Source organism: Oncorhynchus mykiss, chromosome 21 (genome assembly GCF_057628025.1).
Source record: "Oncorhynchus mykiss isolate SJ-2025 chromosome 21, ASM5762802v1, whole genome shotgun sequence".
In the NCBI taxonomy this organism is placed as follows: Eukaryota; Metazoa; Chordata; class Actinopteri; order Salmoniformes; family Salmonidae; genus Oncorhynchus; species Oncorhynchus mykiss.
The window spans coordinates 52,187,274-52,208,385 of record NC_143042.1 but is presented as its reverse complement, the minus strand read 5'-3'; the positions used below and the strand labels follow the sequence as shown (position 1 = coordinate 52,208,385).

The 21,112-nt window shown below is 47.0% G+C and overlaps 1 protein-coding gene across 6 annotated transcripts; it reads right to left on the bottom strand.

Moving 5' to 3' along the window:
- Positions 1 to 1,333: 1,333 nt before the first annotated feature.
- On the bottom strand, positions 1,334 to 18,270 carry per1b (period circadian clock 1b). Of its 6 annotated transcripts, none has more exons than XM_021578295.3 (12): positions 17,544 to 17,753; positions 9,426 to 10,646; positions 8,713 to 9,295; positions 8,050 to 8,474; positions 7,493 to 7,761; positions 7,282 to 7,385; positions 5,552 to 5,710; positions 4,875 to 5,150; positions 3,902 to 4,725; positions 3,635 to 3,791; positions 3,029 to 3,387; positions 1,334 to 2,876 (listed from the first exon to the last, which is right to left on the bottom strand). In XM_021578295.3, the coding sequence occupies exons 2-12, from the start codon at positions 10,167 to 10,169 to the stop codon at positions 2,676 to 2,678; spliced, it is 4,101 nt and encodes a 1,366-aa protein (XP_021433970.3). In that variant the 5' UTR covers positions 10,170 to 10,646; positions 17,544 to 17,753; the 3' UTR covers positions 1,334 to 2,675. The 6 variants fall into 6 exon arrangements, with proteins under 6 accessions (XP_021433970.3, XP_021433972.3, XP_021433971.3 ...); XM_021578297.3 differs by having other exon boundaries at positions 7,493 to 7,746; XM_021578296.3 differs by lacking the exon at positions 17,544 to 17,753 and adding an exon at positions 14,165 to 14,499.
- Between the last annotated feature and the right edge of the window lie 2,842 nt (positions 18,271 to 21,112).

Below are 21,112 nucleotides of genomic sequence, written 5' to 3'. Positions count from 1 at the left end.
TTGTGATGTCAATATGTGGTATTGTATGTAGATTGATGAGGGGGGGAAAAAACAATTTAATACATTTTTTAGATTAAAGCTGTAACGTAACAAAATGTGGAAAAAGTCAAGGGGTCTGAATACTTTCCGAATGCACGGCATATCTTGTGGAAGGATGAAGTAGTATGAATAAAATCGTCAAAATATTTTTTTGTGAAAATGTCAATCATTATCTTAATATGTTGGTAACGCATTGTATAAATGTGATAATGCCCTCAAAGCCGGTGTTTGGAGGATATATTGACAGTTTGCTGACCCTCAACGCTGTGACCAATATATCCTCCAAACACTGGCTTCGAGGGCATTCTCATTTAAATATCACACAGCTGTTTTTTAATAGGAATGTGTCAAGTGTTCCACGTGGATGCTATGTCTTACGTTAAGTCATTGTTACGTGAAACAACACGTGGACACAGGTAGCTAATCTATGGGACAGAGTTATCAAACCCCAGAAAAAAAGTCTGGCTAGACAGGCTCAGTGAATGTGTATGGGGTGAATGGGTTTGAGGAGACACTATAGTGCGACAGCAGGCCAGATAAACCCCTACTCTAGGGGGGGGGATGGGAACCTCAACTAAACACCACCCTACTAAAGTCTCCCTACCAGTAGCAGGGCTGCACACCACAGGAAGCTGGTGGCCACTTAATTGGGGAGAGCGGGCTCGCGTTAATGACAGGAGCGGAATAGGTGGAACGGTATCATTCCATTTGGGCCCTTCCTGGTCATCATTATGAATCTTTCTCCCCTCAGCAGCCTCCTGTGGTTCTCTCAGGAAATGTCTTCCCCTGGCCTTGAGCATGTGGTCCTCTCAGGAAATGGCCGCCCCTGGCCTTGAGCATGTGGTCCTCTCAGGAAATGGCTGCCCCTGGCCTTGAGCATGTGGTCCTCTCAGGAAATGGCTGCCCCTGGCCTTGAGCATGTGGTCCTCTCAGGAAATGGCCGCCCCTGGCCTTGAGCATGTGGTCCTCTCAGGAAATGGCTGCCCCTGGCCTTGAGCATGTGGTCCTCTCAGGAAATGGCCGCCCCTGGCCTTGAGCATGTGGTCCTCTCAGGAAATGGCCGCCCCTGGCCTTGAGCATATGATCCTCAGACAACCTCCATAACAATGAGCAAAACAAACTGTAAAAAAATTATACAAATACATATAATATATATTGTACTAGCTTGTTGCTGTCTGAGATGTTGAAACTGGGTTTATAATACCTTGTCTAAAGGAACTGTACATACAGTATGGGTTAACAGGTTACATTCCCTCAGTCAGGTGCAGTACAGAAGAAGACAAGTCGTGAAACATTGGATATCATTTCATTTATTTATTTACTTTTTTTTTAATACAAAATAATAATTAGGAAAGTAAGCTGAATATCACAATCACTAGTACAGTGCCAAAGAGAGGCGAGACAGTCATAAAACGATATTCTCTAAAAACCTCTTAGGAGCTGACCAATGTTCTGCTGTGTTGTTCAAACTCCTTTCAAACCAACCAATCAGAGCATTTGCCAATCTGGTTTTCAGTATTCCGGAATCCTTGTGATGGATGCCTCCAATCAAACGTCTGTTCTCTTTGTTGCTATGGAAGCTGGAAGTTTTTTTTTACCTTGTTCAGTATCCTGGACTGTTTTCATAGGATAAGATGTCTGCAGCAAAGTTTCATGGACCGTTTCACTGCAGGGTGACCATAATGCCCGGCAAATCAGGAATGGGGACAGAGGTCACATGTGTTCAACTGTCACGCCGTTGTCCAGAATGACACCTCATTCGATTGTGTTACACCCACGTCTACTCCCCTGAGATCAGAGGGTACTTTGATTTTCTAAATGTTTTGTTTTTGACCAAACACAGACCATTTCAATTTCTTCTCGGAAACAAAATTTACAGTGATATAAAATATACATACTGCTTAAAAAAATTAAGTAAACCTGCCTGTGTAAATGTTGTCTTAATAACTGACTTATATAACAAGCATTTGTTTTAAGTGAAAAAAAAAAATATGCAGAAAACAAAATAATTTACAACAATCCCTGGTTATCTGAGAAAACCTCCCAACAGAAAAAAATAACCAAGGGGTCCCCCCCTCTCTCCCTGTGAAATGAATCCTCCCAACAGGAACTAGAACTGTACAGGAGAAACCATTCTATCCCAAAACGGGTGTGAAATAAAGTGACCATTTTGTAACACATTCACACCTTTACCTTTGGCGTTTCTTATTAAATGAACATGTTCAATAAATACACACAGAAAAATATATATTGGTGTGTACAATCCAATGGTACACCGATTTTAACCGTGTGCTGTGTCCCCCGTGCTTTCAAGGCTTTCTGTCATGACGACGGTCTCTCTCACAACCACTGTCATACTGGCGATGGAACACACAAAGCGGACCGACTGATTGGACCCAGAGTCCCAATTGATTTGACCGCCAGCCAATAGGGACACTGACATGGCAGCAGTCCCAGCTAATATAAAAAGAATGCACTTCGATTACCCACAACCGCCTGAGAACAAAATGTCTCGAGTCTCTCGGATTAGCGTTGGACATTTTGGGCCTGGAATTTTGCATCTCTTAAGCATGGAGTCTGTCAACTGGAAGAAACATCCACAATAACTTAAGTGTTCTTGATCCCTCCTCAACCTTTCAGTGGGTCATGTAGGTTTCACCAGCCCTTGCTTTCTTCTCCCCCGTTGGCCAGGTCACTTCCTGCTCCTCTGTTGTCATTTCCTGGTCGTTGCCTTGTGTTTCAGAGTGCGCCGCGTGCTCCTCCTCTTCTCTGCGAGCGTCTCCTCCCTGGTCCACGGTGCTCTCTGGTAAGGGGGAAGACTTGCACCCCATACATGCCTGAGAGGGAGGTGTAGAGGAAGGTTAGCTGACAGCCAAAACACTTCCTGTATGATCACTTGTGGATGAAACAGGTGATATGGCTGTAGGTCTTAGTTCACATAAAACAAAACAAATACAGTTCTGTTTGTACGAGAGGGGAGGGCGCTTACCGAGACGTTGATGGCGCGGGGCAGACGCCCGGTACGTATCCAGGGGTGGACCTGGCTCAGTTCTCTCTTCTGGTCCTCGGTGAAACGGGGCTGGTGTTTGTGCATGGCCCGCAGGGCCTCGCGGTCCTGCCGCAGCACCGTCTCCCTGTCCTTGGTCGGCAGCTGGTACGTCATCATCACCTTGTGGTCGGTGTTGGCCATGAGGAGCCAGATGGGATCCTGCAGGACACACTTAATCAACTGCTCCTCCCCGTCTCCTCCTGCTCTGCTGCCACCTGCTGGCTGTTTGCGGGAGTGGTTGTTCTCTGACGAGTCGATGCTGCCAAAGTACTTGCTGGTGCGGCTACTCCGACTGCGACCTGGGAGAAGACAATAGAATAAGTTGTTATAGGTCAGACCTGAACCAGCTGGAGTTTTTAGTGTGAACAGTATTTCCTAGTGATTGGGGTATTCCACTTTATGTTTGAGTGACAGCTAGAAGATTTGACATTTCAAAACATTCTAGGTGACATTTACCTAGCGATGTCGGCAATAATAAAATGCCATGTGAATGTCACCATGTTCTGTTCCATTTGCCAGGTCAGGCAGTATTGAGGGGTTACTCACTAGTTCCACTGCCTGAGGAGCTGCAGCCGTTGGACACAGTGCCCAAGGAGTCAGAACCCGACCCAGAGGACGCGGAGCCTGAGCGGGAGTCCTCTTGCAGGAGCAGGTCCAGTAGGTCACTGGGGGTAGATTCACCATCCTGGTTGGAATCATTGGCCTAAAGAGAGAGAGGAGAGAGATATGAGTTATAATACCTTAGCTAGAAGTATTAAGTTCAAACTATAATGAATTCGATGTACATTCAGAGATGACATCTTTTCAACTCACGTTCTCCTTGGAGTCATCTGGCGATCTCCCCTGAGTCCCTTGTGAGGGGATCGTGGCCTGTTGCGCGGAAGCAGCCAGCGCCGTGGCGATCTCCAGCCGGTTTCTAGGCGACTCCTCCACAAGCTGCAGCAGGTTGAGCGGGGAGGAGCAGCGAGAGTGGAAGAGGGGCGACTCTGCACCCTCCTGGTCGACTGGTACTTGACTACATGACTGAGGGGTGCTGGACCCAGAGGCTGGCCGTTGGGTCTGGATAGGCATGGCAGTTTGCATGAGCGAGGGCATCGTAGGCATGGGGCATGGCATGACGTTGGTACCGGGGAAGGGGAAACCAGCGCTGGGGTTGAAGAATTGCTGTGGGCCGGGGGTAACCATGGCGGCTCCCGGCTGGGGCATGGGGCTTCCCATTGTGTTCATGGCTGTGGTCATCTGGGGCAGGTTGGGGTGAAGTTGTGGGAACATGTAGTTGGGCAGCACCAGGGCCATCATAGGAGGCACCATCTGGTTCTGTATGGGCTGGGAGAGAGGAGGATAGATGGGGTACAGGGGGAGCGTACCCGAGGGGTAGGGCACAGAGGGCAGGCTGGCCTGGGATCCTACGGAGACGGGCCAGGAGGATGTGGTGGGAGGCCCCAGGGGCATCATTGGGAGGGTGTAGGTGGAGCTGGGAGGGGAATTCATGGGGACGACGTTGGGGCTCCGGAGGGGTCCGGTCAGGCCTAAAGCCAGAGGGCACCTCTGTTCTGAGGACTCCTGCTGCTTCAGCCTCTTGGCTCCACGGCGACCACTGCTGCCTCCAGCTGCAGGGTAGTCAGGGGAACACGCTCCTGAGACAGAGAGAGAGAGCGAGACAGAGAGAGACAGAGAGAGAGAGACAGAGAGAGAGAGACATAAGTTAAAGTTTCAGTGCTGTTGGCCCGAGTAAAAAAATAAAAATCTAGTTGATGAAAAGTGTTGTTGAGAAATGTATTTTTACTTCTGCGGCGGGGGTTGGTGTTGGGGAGCGGGCAACGCAGGGCCGAGGATGGAGCAATCACCCTCAGCTGGCTCAGGTCACTGAAGCGACAGAGGAAGGCTTGCTCCTCCTGCTGTGTGTGAGCAGAGAGCACCTCCTTGGTCAGGCCACCTCCTCTCCGGCTGGGTGGAGAGGTTGTTTTGAGCGGTGGAGGGTTAATGATGGCGGTCGGTGGAGACCTGGTCGTGGTGGGAGTGGCTGGCATAGGAGTGGGAGGAGCATTTTCCATGACAACGTCTGTGTAGGAGAAAGAGAGGAGAAAAGAGAAGGAGGAGACATTATAGACGGTTTCAGAAAAACACTTGACAAGAGGAAAGGCTGGACTCGGCGGCTTGAGAGAGAGAGAGAGAGAGAGAGAGAAACAAAAAGGTCACGGAGAAAGAAAGAAACAAACTATAAAAAAACTAGATGGGGGAGAGATAGATGGAAACAAAATAACAACAAAAGACAAGAGAGAGCGACGACAAGCAACTACGAGTTACTATCAAGTAACTGTGAGAGATTCCACGGACAGACACTGGTGGCAGAGAGAGACTCCCGTGACAGACCACTAGTGTAATAGGAGTGGTATAGTAGACAGACCCACTACTACAGTCCAGGCCAGGAGACAAGCGTGGCGGCCATGGTGTCTTTCCCACCTGACTCGGGGGGCTTCTTGTCTCCCACGTGGACGATGGTACTGCTGAAGCTGCACTGAGAGGTGACTGAGGCTACACTCTTCGCCTTGTGGCTGTGCATGGCCAGGGGGGGTACCCCCGCTGAGTCCCCAACCAGGGTGACTGAGGTAGCTGGACCACCTGTAGCACCACACACACACACACACACATGCAGCAACAAGCACCCAACACACACACAGACGAACGGACAGGCCTAGGTGAGTCAATCGTACGGATTGCGCTCGTGGTAAAACCCCGCCCCCTCCCCAGTTCAGCGTGTCACAACAAGCAGGCCTTTATAGAATAGACAAAGTTATCATTAAGAGTCCCCTCGCTCTCACTTGTTCACTCTCTCTTTCACACTCGTGTGTCAGTTCCTCCTGTGGACTGCAGTGACCAGAGGTCTAGCCCAAGTCTAATATACCTACCTGTAGGGTAACCTGGTGAACAGCATCTATCTAATATACCTGTAGGGTAACCTGGTATACAGCATCTAATATACCTGTAGGGTAACCTGGTGAACAGCATCTATCTGAAGGGTAACCTGGTGAACAGCATCTATCTAATATACCTGTAGGGTAACCTGGTGTACAGCATCTATCTAATATACCTGTAGGGTAACCTGGTGAACAGCATCTATCTGAAGGGTAACCTGGTGAACAGCATCTATCTGAAGGGTAACCTGGTGTACAGCATCTATCTAATATACCTGTAGGGTAACCTGGTGAACAGCATCTATCTAATATACCTGTAGGGTAACCTGGTGAACAGCATCTATCTAATATACCTGTAGGGTAACCTGGTGAACAGCATCTATCTGAAGGGTAACCTGGTGAACAGCATCTATCTGAAGGGTAACCTGGTGTACAGCATCTATCTAATATACCTGTAGGGTAACCTGGTGAACAGCATCTATCTAATATACCTGTAGGGTAACCTGGTGAACAGCATCTATCTAATATACCTGTAGGGTAACCTGGTGAACAGCATCTATCTAATATACCTGTAGGGTAACCTGGTATACAGCATCTATCTAATATACCTGTAGGGTAACCTGGTGAACAGCATCTATCTGAAGGGTAACCTGGTGAACAGCATCTATCTGAAGGGTAACCTGGTGAACAGCATCTATCTAATATACCTGTAGGGTAACCTGGTGTACAGCATCTATCTAATATACCTGTAGGGTAACCTGGTGAACAGCATCTATCTAATATACCTGTAGGGTAACCTGGTGAACAGCATCTATCTAATATACCTGTAGGGTAACCTGGTGAACAGCATCTAATATACCTGTAGGGTAACCTGGTGTACAGCATCTATCTAATATACCTGTAGGGTAACCTGGTGAACAGCATCTATCTAATATACCTGTAGGGTAACCTGGTATACAGCATCTATCTAATATACCTGTAGGGTAACCTGGTGAACAGCATCTATCTGAAGGGTAACCTGGTGAACAGCATCTATCTGAAGGGTAACCTGGTGAACAGCATCTATCTAATATACCTGTAGGGTAACCTGGTGTACAGCATCTATCTAATATACCTGTAGGGTAACCTGGTGAACAGCATCTATCTAATATACCTGAAGGGTAACCTGGTGTACAGCATCTATCTAATATACCTGTAGGGTAACCTGGTGAACAGCATCTATCTAATATACCTGTAGGGTAACCTGGTGAACAGCATCTATCTGAAGGGTGAATGTACCTTTTTCATTCCCAGCGGTTTCCTGTTGTTGTTTCTCTCCGTCCGATGTGGACGTGGTAGAGGACGAGCCAAACTTCCTCTTAACGTTACAGCCGTCCAAGAACCTGGGAGGGGAAGAGGAAGTGACAACATAAGTCCACTTGGTTCACTTTATGAAGTACACTTGATTTCAATTTAGGATTCAAACCATAAATAAACCACCAGTACATACCTAATGATGCTGTCCAGACAGTTAATCTGTTGGTAGCTGTAGGCACTGGGGGGCTCCTCCTTCATCAGCTGCTGGGTGTTGAACACCGGGGTTTTGGATGGACACACCACCGCCGGGATCAGACTCCTGATGGGCTCCACTTCTCCAGTGGCTCGGAGCGCTGTGACAGCGTGTCGCCGGGACAGGGCTCGGTTGTGAGAGTTGATAAAGACCTGCTGCCCGCTGGTCTTGACCATGTACACGTCCTTACAGATCTGCTGGAACGTCATCTGAGTGAACAACAGGACAACGACGCTCAAAAGTCAGTGTGTGAATATATGGGGTGGTCGGTAGCCTATCGGTTAAGAGCATTGGGCCAGTAACCAAAAGGTTGCTGGTTTGAATCCCCGAGCCAACTAGGTGAAAAATCTTTCGATGTGCCCTTGAGCAAGGCACTCAACTATAATTAAGTCTGTGAGTCACTCCGAAGAAGAGTCTGCTAAATGACTAAGATGATAAAATATGAAGACCTCTGTGTGCGTGTGTATGGGCTTTTGGAGTGTCTTCATTCCACTCACCGGTTTGTGCAGCGCGACCACGGCTGCCTCCATGGCCTCCATGGCGTTGGTGGACTTGCTGTCGGAGGCGGAGGAGGCCGTGCGTCGGTACCGCTGCTCGTGGGAGCAGGAACCATTTGAGGTCAGGCTGCTGTAGCCCTGCGACCCTCCACTGTGGACCGGCTGCACCAGGAGACGGTGGATCTGCTCGCTCAGCCGCACAATCTCTGGGGCCACGGGGCGGCCCTCACAGCCCCGCAGAGGGGTGAACACGTCCTCGTTCAAGGGGCTGGTTCGGACTTTGTGGCGGCCCACGATGAAGGCCACCTTTCTGCTCCAGGGGTTGATGAAGGAGGACCAGCTAGTGTCGATGGTCACGTACTCCCCACTGCGGGCACACATCCTCATGGGAGAACTGTCAAAGGGCTGGCCTGCAGACTGGAGGACTGGAAGATGGAAGGAAAAGAGGTTAGAATGGAAGAACACTAAGCTAGAGAGAGAGAGAGAGAGAGAGAGAGAGAGAGAGAGAGTGAGTGAGTGAGAAAGAGAGAGTGAGAGAGAGAGAGAGTGTGAGAGAGAGAGAGAGAGAGTGAGAGAGAGAGAGAATTCAGACAGAATGAGACTAAAATAGTAAAATAAGATTGAAAGATGTGGAGGAAGACAGACAATAAAAGGTGTACTTACTCTTCCTATGTATGGCCACCATGATCGGTCTGTCCTCTGGGTGGAGGTAGAGGAGTACAGGGCTTCCCACCAGGTCCTGGGGAAGGTAGCCCAACAACGGCACAGCCCTTTCATCTACTTCCTGGAAGAGACAGCTGGGAGTGTGACTGGTGGAAAAGATCCGCTTGTCAGCAGGGATCCTGGGAGCTTCGTATCCGGACTGTACCCGCTCAGAGATGAGCAGGCAGCAGGGCTGGGGGTCTGACGTGTCTAAGTCCCTCAGGGTTAGCTGATAGGGGGTCATGCGGAAGGGGTAGTATTTGATCTCGCCTCCCTGCGCCCGGTCGGCACTGATGCGACAGAACATGGACTTCCCCTGGTGGCAGTCTGTCCGTGGGGACACAGAGCCCATGCAGGTGGCCCAGGCGGGCAGGCGGCAGGGGGCAGTGCTGCTGTAGAAGGTGCTGACGTCTTGGGGAGCCAGCAGTTCGGAGAAGATGGCCCCTTGGAGCCTCTCTGGCTTGCAGCGCAGCAGGGACGAGCCCTGGGGGGAGATGTACACCACTTTGCCTGTCAGGAAGGACACCGCCATGGAAAAGGTGTCCTGCAGGGAGGAGGAGAAGAGAAGGAAGAGGAAGAGTGTGAGTCGACTGCATTACAAAATGTAACTTTCAAAAACAAAGTGAAATACGTGTGTGAAATGCTTAGTCATTGTTTGGAGGATGTCGACGTACTGTATTTTTGAGGGTGTACTCTGAGGCGATGTTGTCCAGCTCCTCAGTGGTATGTGCAGACAGATCCAGGCTGCAGCCGTGACACTCCTCCACACTCCACTGGTGGTAGTACTCCTGGTTGGCTCGCACCTGCTTCACACAGTTCAGGGCGTACTGGAGGGCGTCCAGGGTGCTGGAGCGACCTTTGCCCTTGCACTCGGCCGGCAGGCGAACCTTGAGCTCCTTCAGGGCTTTCAGCATCTCCTTCTGGGTCTGGACGCGGGCCGTCTGGTGCTGCTCGTTGCTGCTGCAGCCGGAGGTGGAAAGAGGGTCCTGCTCTGAGCTGGCTGACAGCAGGCTGTAGGCCAGAGAACTGCTGGGGGGAGACGGGCTCTGGGACTGAGAGCTCTTGTTGCTCTCGGTGTTCTCCAGCATCATGCCCGAGTCCTTCTGGCTGGAGGAACAGTGGGAACTTCTGGACTGATGTCCCCTGGACCCGCCTCCTCCCTCACTCGACTCCCTCTCCCCGTCATCTGAGCTGGGACCCCTCTGGTCCCCCCCAGACGAGCCACCGGAGCCGGACCCACTTGGAGAGGATCCTCGCACCCGATTGGCCAAGTCCGAAGTTCCCGATTGGCTGCCATGGTTGTTGTTGCTGCCGGGGGAGCTCAATCCTGTTCCCGCCTCCTCCTCTTCTTCATTGGTGCTTCCCACTCGCCCCCAAGTGTCATCGCCAGGGGCGGAGTTTGAGTCGTCGTAACTCATAATAGGTTAGGATGAGGCTGGTTAGGCTTGGTTGAGACAAAGCTCTCTCACCAAGTGTAATGTAAGATAATTCTAGAAAAATGCTCTTTTCCAGTTGATTAGGTGGGACTAGCGTGACTGCAGTTGTGTATCGTGATTGGTTGATTGGTTGATAAAACACTAAGGAGAGAAAACATTGTTTCTCCTGAAAATGTTGAAGAAAAAAAAAAGTAATATTAGTTTGCGCTGAAACCCTACGGTCAATTGCTAAAGGGCGAGGGATCCACCCGCGGTTTTCCACCCGCAGAAGGGAGAGATAATATTCCGCTAACAAAGCAGACCAACGTGACTCTCACAGATGGACTGATCGAGAGATGCTGCTGCTTTCGCTCAAGAAAAGACCGGGAAGCAGAGAAAATAACAGGTCGCTACTTCTCCCTTGGCGTCTCCACTGCTCTGTGTCGTGTTGGTGGTGTTACTCTCTGTGCTACAGGCCACCTGGTGAGGAGAAGGAGAAAAGAAACAACAGGTTAGACTTCTTGGTGTGGTCTTCTTTTCTCTCAAGATAGGATTAGTCTGATGTATTGAAGCTGGTCTATGCATTCTGTCAACCTTAGACTGCTTTGTTCCAGTACAATATTATCTTGCCTTGTCCAAACTGCAGTACAGTGGGCTTTGTGGGAGGTTTGGCCTACAGAGAGAGAGAGATTATAATAAAAATAGTGAGGGGGTCTCCTAGTCAATACTTACAGTGGCAACTCCATAAATCTTTGATAGTGTCTATAAAAAACAATATACCCAAGCTCATTTGGTGTACCAGGGAGCTCTGAAGAGGCTTCAAGACCTCAAATGGAGGCCACCTTTTCAGTTGAAAGCCAAAGGGAATATCAAATAAACCTATGAGAGGACACCACTGCAGACAGCTGACTTGTACCTCTGTGTGTGATTGTGTGTGGCTGTATGTGATTGTGTGTGGCTGTGTGCACACATGTGACCAGCACCCAACTGTCGGTCCATTTACCAGACAACTGGTGCCAAACCAGGCCTCCCTCTGCAGTCCATCTGCACCCCGGGAACAGATCTCAATTGCTGCCAGCCAACTTGTAATTTCAGCTATCGTCATTGGTAACCTAATTCTCTTGCAGGACAGGTTAAAGTCTTAGTCTGTTCAACTAAGATCATCACTCTCCCAGGGTCGGTGCCATAAAGATCGGCGGTTATTCCTGAATGGTCCTTCACCGGGAGCATTGGCAGGCCGGTCCCCTACGCAGGGAATGTTCCTTCTCTAGTTATTCTCCAGAAACCTCTCCCTTAAATCCCAGAAATCCTCAGAACTAGAAGCCCAATGCTGATACACATTTGCCCTTTCCTTCTCTCTCTCTCTCACTTTCTCTTTCGGGCCAACATCAGGTGGCCTATAATTGGTGTGACGCAGGTAGTGTCGACAGCAGCCAGGTTTAAACCAAGTAGAGCACGGTCACCGGAGAGCCGTCTTAGGTCTCGGAGTCTGAGTGAAGGGGCTCAGAAAGAAGCTGATGACTCGGGAAGGATAAGCCTAAATGAGTAAATGCGTGTGTTGAGTGACAAGGCCGGACGTGATTAAAAACTTGAAAAACAACAACAACAACAACAAGAAAAGAACATCACCTTGGATTACCGGAACATGGTAAAACACATAATCTGATACAAGTGAATGGAAGGAGATTGAATGAATCAACTCATACCAACTTGATGGTGTCAACAATAGTCATGTTGGACCAAACCCTGGGTCACCATATGGGAAGGCAGGTAGCCTAGTGGTTAGAGTGTAGGGGCGGCAGGTAGCCTAGTGGTTAGAGTGTAGGGGCGGCAGGTAGCCTAGTGGTTAGAGTGTAGGGGCGGTAGGTAGCCTAGTGGTTAGAGTGTAGGGGCGGCAGGTAGCCTAGTGGTTAGAGTGTAGGGGCGGCAGGTAGCCTAGTGGTTAGAGTGTAGGGGCGGCAGGTAGCCCAGTGGTTAGAGTGTAGGGGCGGCAGGTAGCCCAGTGGTTAGAGAGTAGGGGCGGCAGGTAGCCTAGTGGTTAGAGTGTAGGGGCGGCAGGTAGCCTAGTGGTTAGAGTGTAGGGGCGGCAGGTAGCCTAGTGGTTAGAGTGTAGGGGCGGCAGGTAGCCTAGTGGTTAGAGTGTAGGGGCGGCAGGTAGCCTAGTGGTTAGAGTGTAGGGGCGGCAGGTAGCCCAGTGGTTAGAGTGTAGGGGCGGCAGGTAGCCCAGTGGTTAGAGTGTAGGGGCGGCAAGTAGCCTAGTGGTTAGAGTGTAGGGGCGGCAGGTAGCCTAGTGGTTAGAGTGTAGGGGCGGCAGGTAGCCTAGTGGTTAGAGAGTAGGGGCGGCAGGTAGCCTAGTGGTTAGAGTGTAGGGGCGGCAGGTAGCCTAGTGGTTAGAGTGTAGGGGCGGCAGGTAGCCTAGTGGTTAGAGTGTAGGGGCGGCAGGTAGCCTAGTGGTTAGAGTGTAGGGGCGGCAGGTAGCCTAGTGGTTAGAGCGTAGGGGCGGCAGGTAGCCTAGTGGTTAGAGCGTAGGGGCGGCAGGTAGCCTAGTGGTTAGAGCGTAGGGGCGGCAGGTAGCCTAGTGGTTAGAGCGTAGGGGCGGCAGGTAGCCTAGTGGTTAGAGCGTAGGGGCGGCAGGTAGCCTAGTGGTTAGAGCATAGGGGCGGCAGGTAGCCTAGTGGTTAGAGCGTAGGGGCGGCAGGTAGCCTAGTGGTTAGAGCGTAGGGGCGGCAGGTAGCCTAGTGGTTAGAGCGTAGGGGCGGCAGGTAGCCTAGTGGTTAGAGCGTAGGGGCGGCAGGTAGCCTAGTGGTTAGAGCGTAGGGGCGGCAGGTAGCCTAGTGGTTAGAGCGTAGGGGCGGCAGGTAGCCTAGTGGTTAGAGTGTAGGGGCGGCAGGTAGCCAAGTGGTTAGAGCGTTGGGCGGCAGGTAGCCAAGTGGTTAGAGCGTTGGGCCAGTAACCGAAAGGTTGCTAGATCAAATCTCTGCACTGACAGGGTAAAAAAAAAAAGTAATTCTGCCCCTGAACAAGGCAGTTAACCCACTGTTCCTAGGCTGTAAATGATCATTTGTTCTTAACTGACTTGCCTAGTTAAAATGTAAAAAGCTGTTGGTCTGGGTGGCAGACAGAACTGAAGTATGACACAACACATCCTGAGCCTCAAATGGGAGATGGATAGAGCCATGCATACTTCCCAGGCTGGCTAACGGTTCTCAGGCTACAGTGGGCAGGCCCAACCCCTCATGTCTGAAGCAGCCACAGCCAGTCGTGCAGTCCCAATACCCCACTCACCTACCCTAACCCCAACAGGGTCATAATAACTCAGTCATATTAGGATGATATTAACTATGGAGTTAGGGTGTGGTCTATCCAAGCTTAAAAAAAAAACATTTTCTCTGAATGAAGAAATATTGGCAGAAAATATATTGCCTGTTCAAAGCTGTGTAATAATGACAGGAAATCCGAGAAGGAGTGCGTCAGAGTGGGGAACTGGGAAAACGTTGGCATTGTGCCACTCTAATACAACAACATTGCAGTATTGTGTCCACAAATACAATTTCTCAAAATAAGTGGCAAGTTCCTGCTTACAGATGAAGGCAACTACACAGTTCAACACACATGCTTTGTGTTCAAATAACTGGCCCCTTCCCTACAGACCCAGTTTTATAGTTGTAGCCTGACAAAAGCACTTACAACCGTGGTCTATTCCGGTTATGTAATAAACCATTAGGAACTGAAGTCTATGTGCCCACCAGCCGCCCATGTTTGGTTTTAGTTACCCAAATATTCTTCTGATTCTAAAATCAATATTTTTGTTGGTTAATTTTACCACTCGTTTTTTTTAAATATAGCTATTTTTTTTACATTAACAGCAGTAAAACAGCCTAGATTCTTGTACAGAATCTGAAAGATAGGAAACATTGTCCAATATTGAGAAATGCATGCATTGCAGAGCATCACTAACTATAAAACATCTAGAGATTGCAAATAAATGTAATTCCTACCGCAATGTGCAGATGGATTACAGAGACGTCGATGAGGCACAGAAATGTGTGTACAGCTATCTTCTACTAATGTTGCTAAGATGTAGCATAGAAGATGGCATGTGGCTCAAAACGATTAAGTTTGGCATGATCACGTGAGCAATAAATAATAACAAATATTCACGGTTGTGGGTTGAGGCGGGCGGGTCCGTTGGTGTCTCTATGAGCGCATGTAAATTATGTTCCTTGCCTATAACTCCCAGAGAGTGTAGTGAGTTATTAGTGGCACGTCAGCGCTCTCTTCTGCTGCTCCGTTTAAAACACATGATGCACGTGTACTCGGCTGTGCTTTACCCGAGCCTCGCAGGCTGCTCATTGGACAGAGCGCCCAGCCAATGACAGATAACTTAATACTGTGCATGTTTCTCACAGTCACCGCGCCACTCTTGATGAAAAACCAAATGTCCTGCTAAGAGTCCATTTTTTATTTTTTTTAAAGACTGTTTTAAAAATGTCTTTCCCACAGTAATGATAAACATATTTATTGAGGAAAAAAAACATGAATTATGCCTTAAAAATGAGTGAGTTTTGTTTGTTTATTTTCGACAGGGCCTAAAATAAAAAATAAAAATGGAGCTCCCACATGGAAAAGTCCTGATATTACATCAAAATTGTCACAGTGTGACAACAGGTTACCTACCCCTCCCTCACTAACGTTAGGAGACGAACCTCGTCAATGGAACAGATGCAACCCCAGGAGAAGACGTCACATACAACGCATAGGCTACTAAGTCAGGGCTGAGCCGACCATTTCTTAGCAGGCAAAATACATTTAAAGTCGCAGCCTGAGCCATATTTAGTAGGGCAACCTAGTAGACATTGAATGACCCAGTACTGACAAGTACTTCAAATCTATATATTTCAGCAGGGATAGTAATTGTGTGTGCCATCACACTGTAATTACAGGAGCCATAGATATTTTGGCATTATCATTAAAGCTATACCTGAGTGTTGCTGCTTTGGTAGACTCTGCATCACAACCACGAGTCATCAAATACTACAACTAAATATAATGGATTAAAAAACAGCCACCAAAACAGATGAGCCTGAGACATGACTGTACATTTCAAATCACTGAATCAATACGTTTCAAGCAACAGGAGGAGTCGAAGCTGACCGAGACATTGGCTCATCAGCACCGATGAAATATGCCCAAGCAAACTAAAGCCATCCAATGACCATTAGAGAACAGTGCTCAATAGAAACTGTAAATGTCCCAAAATGTTCAAGCTCATGAGAAAACTGTCAAATCCATTTCCAAAATATTATTTATTTTCAAAACATTTGCATATTAGATGGATTGACCGACTTTTCCCACTTGAGCCATTATCATGCATCAAATGCTTTACTTGAGAGCCAGTTACCTTAGAAACGGTCAGTTACCCTAGAAACGGTCATAGTTACCTTAGAAACGGTCTCTTGCAGTGTGACCCGACAGCAAAATTGGTGGACTTACTCGACTATTGTGATAAGACGTGATCCGTAAAAGGATATTGCATAGTGGCCTTACAGTTGTGAAACAGTTGAATGAGCTGGTTATGGCCCCCATAACCCTGGAGAAACTGTGAACGCAACAAGTACAAGAAATGTACATTTTTACAATCTAGAAAGTTTTCCTCAACCTCTACACCAGTCAGTCACTTCACTGATACGCAACCTACCTACTAAACTTTCAAATTAATCTCCCAGCATGCTTTGTTAGCCAGGTGGCTAACTGTCTACCAGTGACTTGTTGATGCCATGCAAGAAACAACCACAGGGCGCAATGCAGTAATGGATGTGAACCAACTGGTTTGGTGTAAAATATCACGTGAGAAAACAGGTACACCGGGAAGGACCATTGTTGTTTACGCCCAATGATACACACCTCTCTGGGGTAAACCAAACGTATTCCTCTAGGATAACATGCCGTTTCTTAGAAGAGGCCACCAATAGTGAGTGACCTGTCTAGAAAACACATCCAAAGCTCTAATGAAATCTTCAGCCCAGCTCCATCCACACATTCACTGTCACACCGGGAGAGGTGCATGGCATTTACTGCACGCTGTGGTAGCCATTTGCAACGAGGACACTGTTTCTAAAAGATTATGTTTGTTTTTTTCTCAGACAGAGATCAGGTAGCCTAGTGGTTAGAGTGTTGGACTAGTAACCGAGATGTTGCTAGATCGAATCCCCCGAGCTGACAAGGTACAAATCTGTCGTTCTGCCCCTGAACAAGACAGTTAACCCACTGTTCCCCTTAGGCTGTCATTGAAAATAAGAATCTTAACTAATTTACCTAGTTAATTTTTTTTTTAAATTGCTGACTCCCGAGTCACAGCAGTGTACGAGTCCTTGGCTCTCTCCCTGTCGCCCCCCCCTCTCCCTCTAGCGATCTGCCGTGTCTAGTCTTGTTTTGGGGTGTCTTCTTTTGGCCAAGTCAGGCCAGTACATTTCGGGTTAGGCTAACGAACGTTTGTTTCAAAGTGCTGAGTGTTATTTTTAATCTAATCTGTTCTGATGTGTCTTTATGGCCACAATTATAGTATTTTTCTATGTTTAATCCCATGCACCGTCCCCCGCAGGAGGCCTTTTGGTAGACCGTCATTGTAAATAATAATTTGTCCCTAACCGATTTACCAAAAATAAAATCAACAGGGCACAGCCCCTATTCTGCATCTGATATTCCACCTCTCCCTTTGTAATTCCTTGTCTCTCTACCCAAAACTGATTGGCTGGCATGTTCACGAATAGCTACAGTAAACTATCTTGCAAGGGAAAATGTAATACAGTAACAAGATAAGGTTAACGTTACAATAAAGTTATACATCACATTCGAATAGATCCTATCACCATAACTAGTTAGAACATTCCTATTATTTTGCGTCAGTAGAAGTCACAGTCAAACGAGCCAAAAGCAGCAAAGCCTTCATTGCCCAGTGGATGTATTTGAGCCAGCGTGGTCATGTTAGCTGCCAGGTGATCTTTAGATACATTTATTTTACCATACAACTAAGTAATCAACATGTCTTTGTCACATGCTTGTTAAACAGCTGGTGTTGACTAACAGTTGAATGCGTTCACTGGCCCTTCTCATCAATGCAGACAGAAAAACAGAGAAATAATATAAAAATAATAACACGAGGAATAGATACACATTGTGCGACTAACACACACATATATATATATATATATATATATATATATATATATATATATATATATATGGAAAGGTATCAATTATCTACAAAAACTGTAAATAAACCGGAAAAAATGCGACATAGTTAGTTGGCTGACGTTCTATTCACACACCACTCCCAAAGCGCAAATACTGTTATTGTAAAAAAATATATATTCTCACCTTTAATTTCTCTTGTTTCAATACTGTTCTCGAATAGTCCTTGTAAATAAGTAATGTCTGAATTCAAAAGGTATGGACCATAGAGATACTGGACTTCTCTCCCCTTCTTCGTTTCAGTTCTGTTGTACCACACACACAAGTCGCTTCGCCCATGTCAGTCTACACGCATAGGTACACGTGCCCTGTATCGGTCCCACGGTTTGTTCTATTGAACAAACTCATTGGCTCCCCGTTAGCAAATACCCAGCCCAGTTACACCCAGGAATGCTCCCATTGGTCGAGGAGAGCGGCGCTTGCCACACGGGACTCTGCTATGCTCAACTCGCACGTTGCATCGTGCATGCTCTCCGAAACTCAAAACAGACTTGTAGATAAAAAAAATTAAAAAATGTAACCATTATTAACTAGCCAAGTCGGTTTAAGAACAAATTATTATTTACAATGGCTGCCCAGTGCTCTCACTGTACTTCTAGGGACCAAACTGTCAGTGTACACAACGTAATCAACAAAGAAAATACAACTGTTATTAATCCTGTTGAATGCAATCCTGTAATAAATCATTTACTGATAAAGCTTCGTCTACTGAGTAGTAAACTGGGGACCGTAAAAACAGTGGCATTGTAATTTGTTAACCTCTATTTTCCTTTTTGCACGTGCGCCACTATACAATTATTTGCAGCTGCTGGAAAGATTGCCATGCACAAAGCAACGTGCCTCTCTCTGCAAGACTAGCACGGTGACGACGAATGTTCTCCCAACCCAACTCGAAAATCACGCGGCTGGCTGGGTGGTTGAGAGAGACATGGTATTTCTGGTAAACAGTCTTCAAAACTAGGGCAGTGCGAAATGTGACCGTGAATAAGCACTCTACAGAATATCCCCAATGTCCTGGTGAGGGCACTGATATGAGGTCATCAAATACTTTTCAATGATTTTGTAGACTATTATAGACTATTACTAGATCTTTGCACATAGGTTCGATACATACAAGTCACATATAGGCTAGTGGTCAATCCTCAAAAAGGTATTTATTTTATTTTTTAAATACCCCTACCCGAGGTAGAACGAAACAGAACCATGTTTTTTTCACATCTCTAATGTCTCCCATTTATGAAATGGGTGGCTGTGTAAACATATTTTACTGCAAAAGTGGTTAAATTGAAAGATATGATGACACACCCCCTAAACTCAAACAGTGCAGAATATCTGGCTGAGGGCGATGAGTCGCATGTAACCCATTGCGAGCTCTGATATCGCTAAAATGTGGAATACAAGTAGTTAAATTGTCTACCCAACATACATACATAAACGAACAGCATTAGGATATCTTAATGCATCTAAGAAATATAAACTTATGAATAGTTATGATGAATGTAAGCTTTACTTTGTGTTAGCTGACTATTAATAGAACACTTGCCAAGTCAAAATGTCCTCTCATTCAGTGCTGTATGGTGCTATGTGAAGAAAAAATGGATAGCTACACGTCTTTTGATGTTGTGACTGTTTTAAATTGGCTCTAATGAAAACCAGTTGGGCCACCCTGGATTTAGCCTGAAATCCAAGATGGCGTCCAAAATCCAATATGGCTGCTATAATACCATTTGATGGAGGTTAAACATCTTTATTTTGTATTTTATTTTGTGTAAAACACTCATGCCCAAAACGACTGTTTTGGTGTGAATACATTTAATTCTGAATCCAATATGACCAACACTTTAGCCTGCATGTTCATGTGTAACAGTATAACCTTAGACCGTCCCCTCGCCCACACCCGGGCGCGAACCAGGGACCCTCTGCACACATCAACAACAGTCACCCACGAAGCATCGTTTACCCATCGCTCCACAAAAGCCGCGGCCCAAAGGGGGAACCACTACTTCAAGGTCTCAGAGCAAGTGAAGTCACCGATTGAAACGCTATTTAGCGCGCACCACCGCTAACTAGCTAGCCGTTTCACATCCGTTACACATGCATCTCTTGGTATAACCTGTACTACGAGTGGCACTGCAATGCCTCTGTTGTGTTAGAACAGCTGAAGCCAACTCGCTTTTCAATGAGTGTTTAAGTTTTTCTCGGCACAAGCACACAGTAGCATAACCAAGTTGCAGGAAAGCAACCTGTATCTCAACAGATCAGCCAGCTCTAATATTTCTCCCCCCCCCCCCCCCCCCCCCCCCCCACTGAAACTAAGTGTAAATCAAATCAAATTTTATTTGTCACATATACATGGTTAGCAGATGTTAATGCGAGTGTAGCGAAATGCTTGTGCTTCTAGTTCCGACAATGCAGTAATAACCAACGAGTAATCTAACCTAACAATTCCAAAACTACTACCTTATACACACAAGTGTAAAGGGATAAATACCATCTACTGTATCTTGCCTATGCCGCTCTGTACCATCACTCATTCATATATCTTTATGTACATATTCTTTATCCCCTCACACTTGTGTCTATAAGGTAGTAGTTGTGGAATTGTTAGCTAGATTACTTGTTGGTTATTACTGCATTGTCGGAACTAGAAGCACAAGCATTTCGCTACACTCGCATTAACATCTGCTAACCACGTGTATGTGACAAATAACATTTGATTTGATAAAGAATATGTACATAAAGATATATGAATGAGTGATGGTACAGAGCAGCATAGGCAAGATGCAGTAGATGGTATTGAGTACAGTATATACATATGAGATGAGTATGTAAACAAAGTGGCATAGTTTAAAGTGGCTAGTGATACATGTATTACATAAAGATGCAGTAGATGATATAGAGTACAGTATATACGTATACATATGAGATAAAAAAATGTAGGGTATGTAAACATTATATTAAGTAGCATTGTTTAAAGTGGCTAGTGATATATTTTACATCAATTCCCATCAATTCCCATTATTAAAGTGGCTGAAGTTGAGTCAGTGTGTTGGCAGCAGCCACTCAATGTTAGTGGTGGCTGTTGAGCACAAGGTTGATTCAAAGTCTCTAAGGTGAGCAGGACATGATTGGTTGCTTGTCTGGTTGTGAAGGAGAGTCTGTGAAAGGGCTGCCACAAACCTACCCATAGATCTTTGCAACCTGTTCACCCACGACTGCGTGACCAAACATGACTCCCAACACCATTAAGTTTGCTGACGACACAACAGTGGTAGGCCTGATCACCGACAATGATGAGACAGCCTATAGGGAGGAGGTCAGAGACCTGGCATTGTGGTGCCAGGACAACAACCTCTCCCTCAATGTGAGCAAGAGAAAGGAGCTGATCGTGGACTACAGGAAAAGGCGGGCCGAACAGGCCCCCATTAACATCGACGGGGCTGTAGTGGAGTGGGTTGAGAGTTTCAAGTTCCTTGGTGTCCACATCACCAAGGAAGTATCATGGTCCAAACACACCAAGACAGTCGTGAAAAGGGCATGACTACACCTTTTCCCCCTCAGGAGACTGAAAAGATTTGTCATGGGTCCCCAGATCCTCAAAATGTTCTACAGCTGCACCATCGAGAGCATCCTGACAGGTTGCATCACCGCCTGGTATGGCAACTGCTCGGAATCTGACTGTAAGGCTCTACAGA

Coding starts and splice junctions, on each gene's coding strand:
- per1b (XM_021578295.3), bottom strand. CDS start 10,169: ATGAGTTACGACGACTCAAACTCCGCCCCTGGCGATGACACTTGGGGG. Junction 5,711..7,281: donor AACCGCTGGGAATGAAAAAG/GTACATTCACCC, acceptor GTGGTGCTACAG/GTGGTCCAGCTACCTCAGTC. Junction 2,877..3,028: donor CCCGCGCCATCAACGTCTCG/GTAAGCGCCCTC, acceptor CCTCCCTCTCAG/GCATGTATGGGGTGCAAGTC.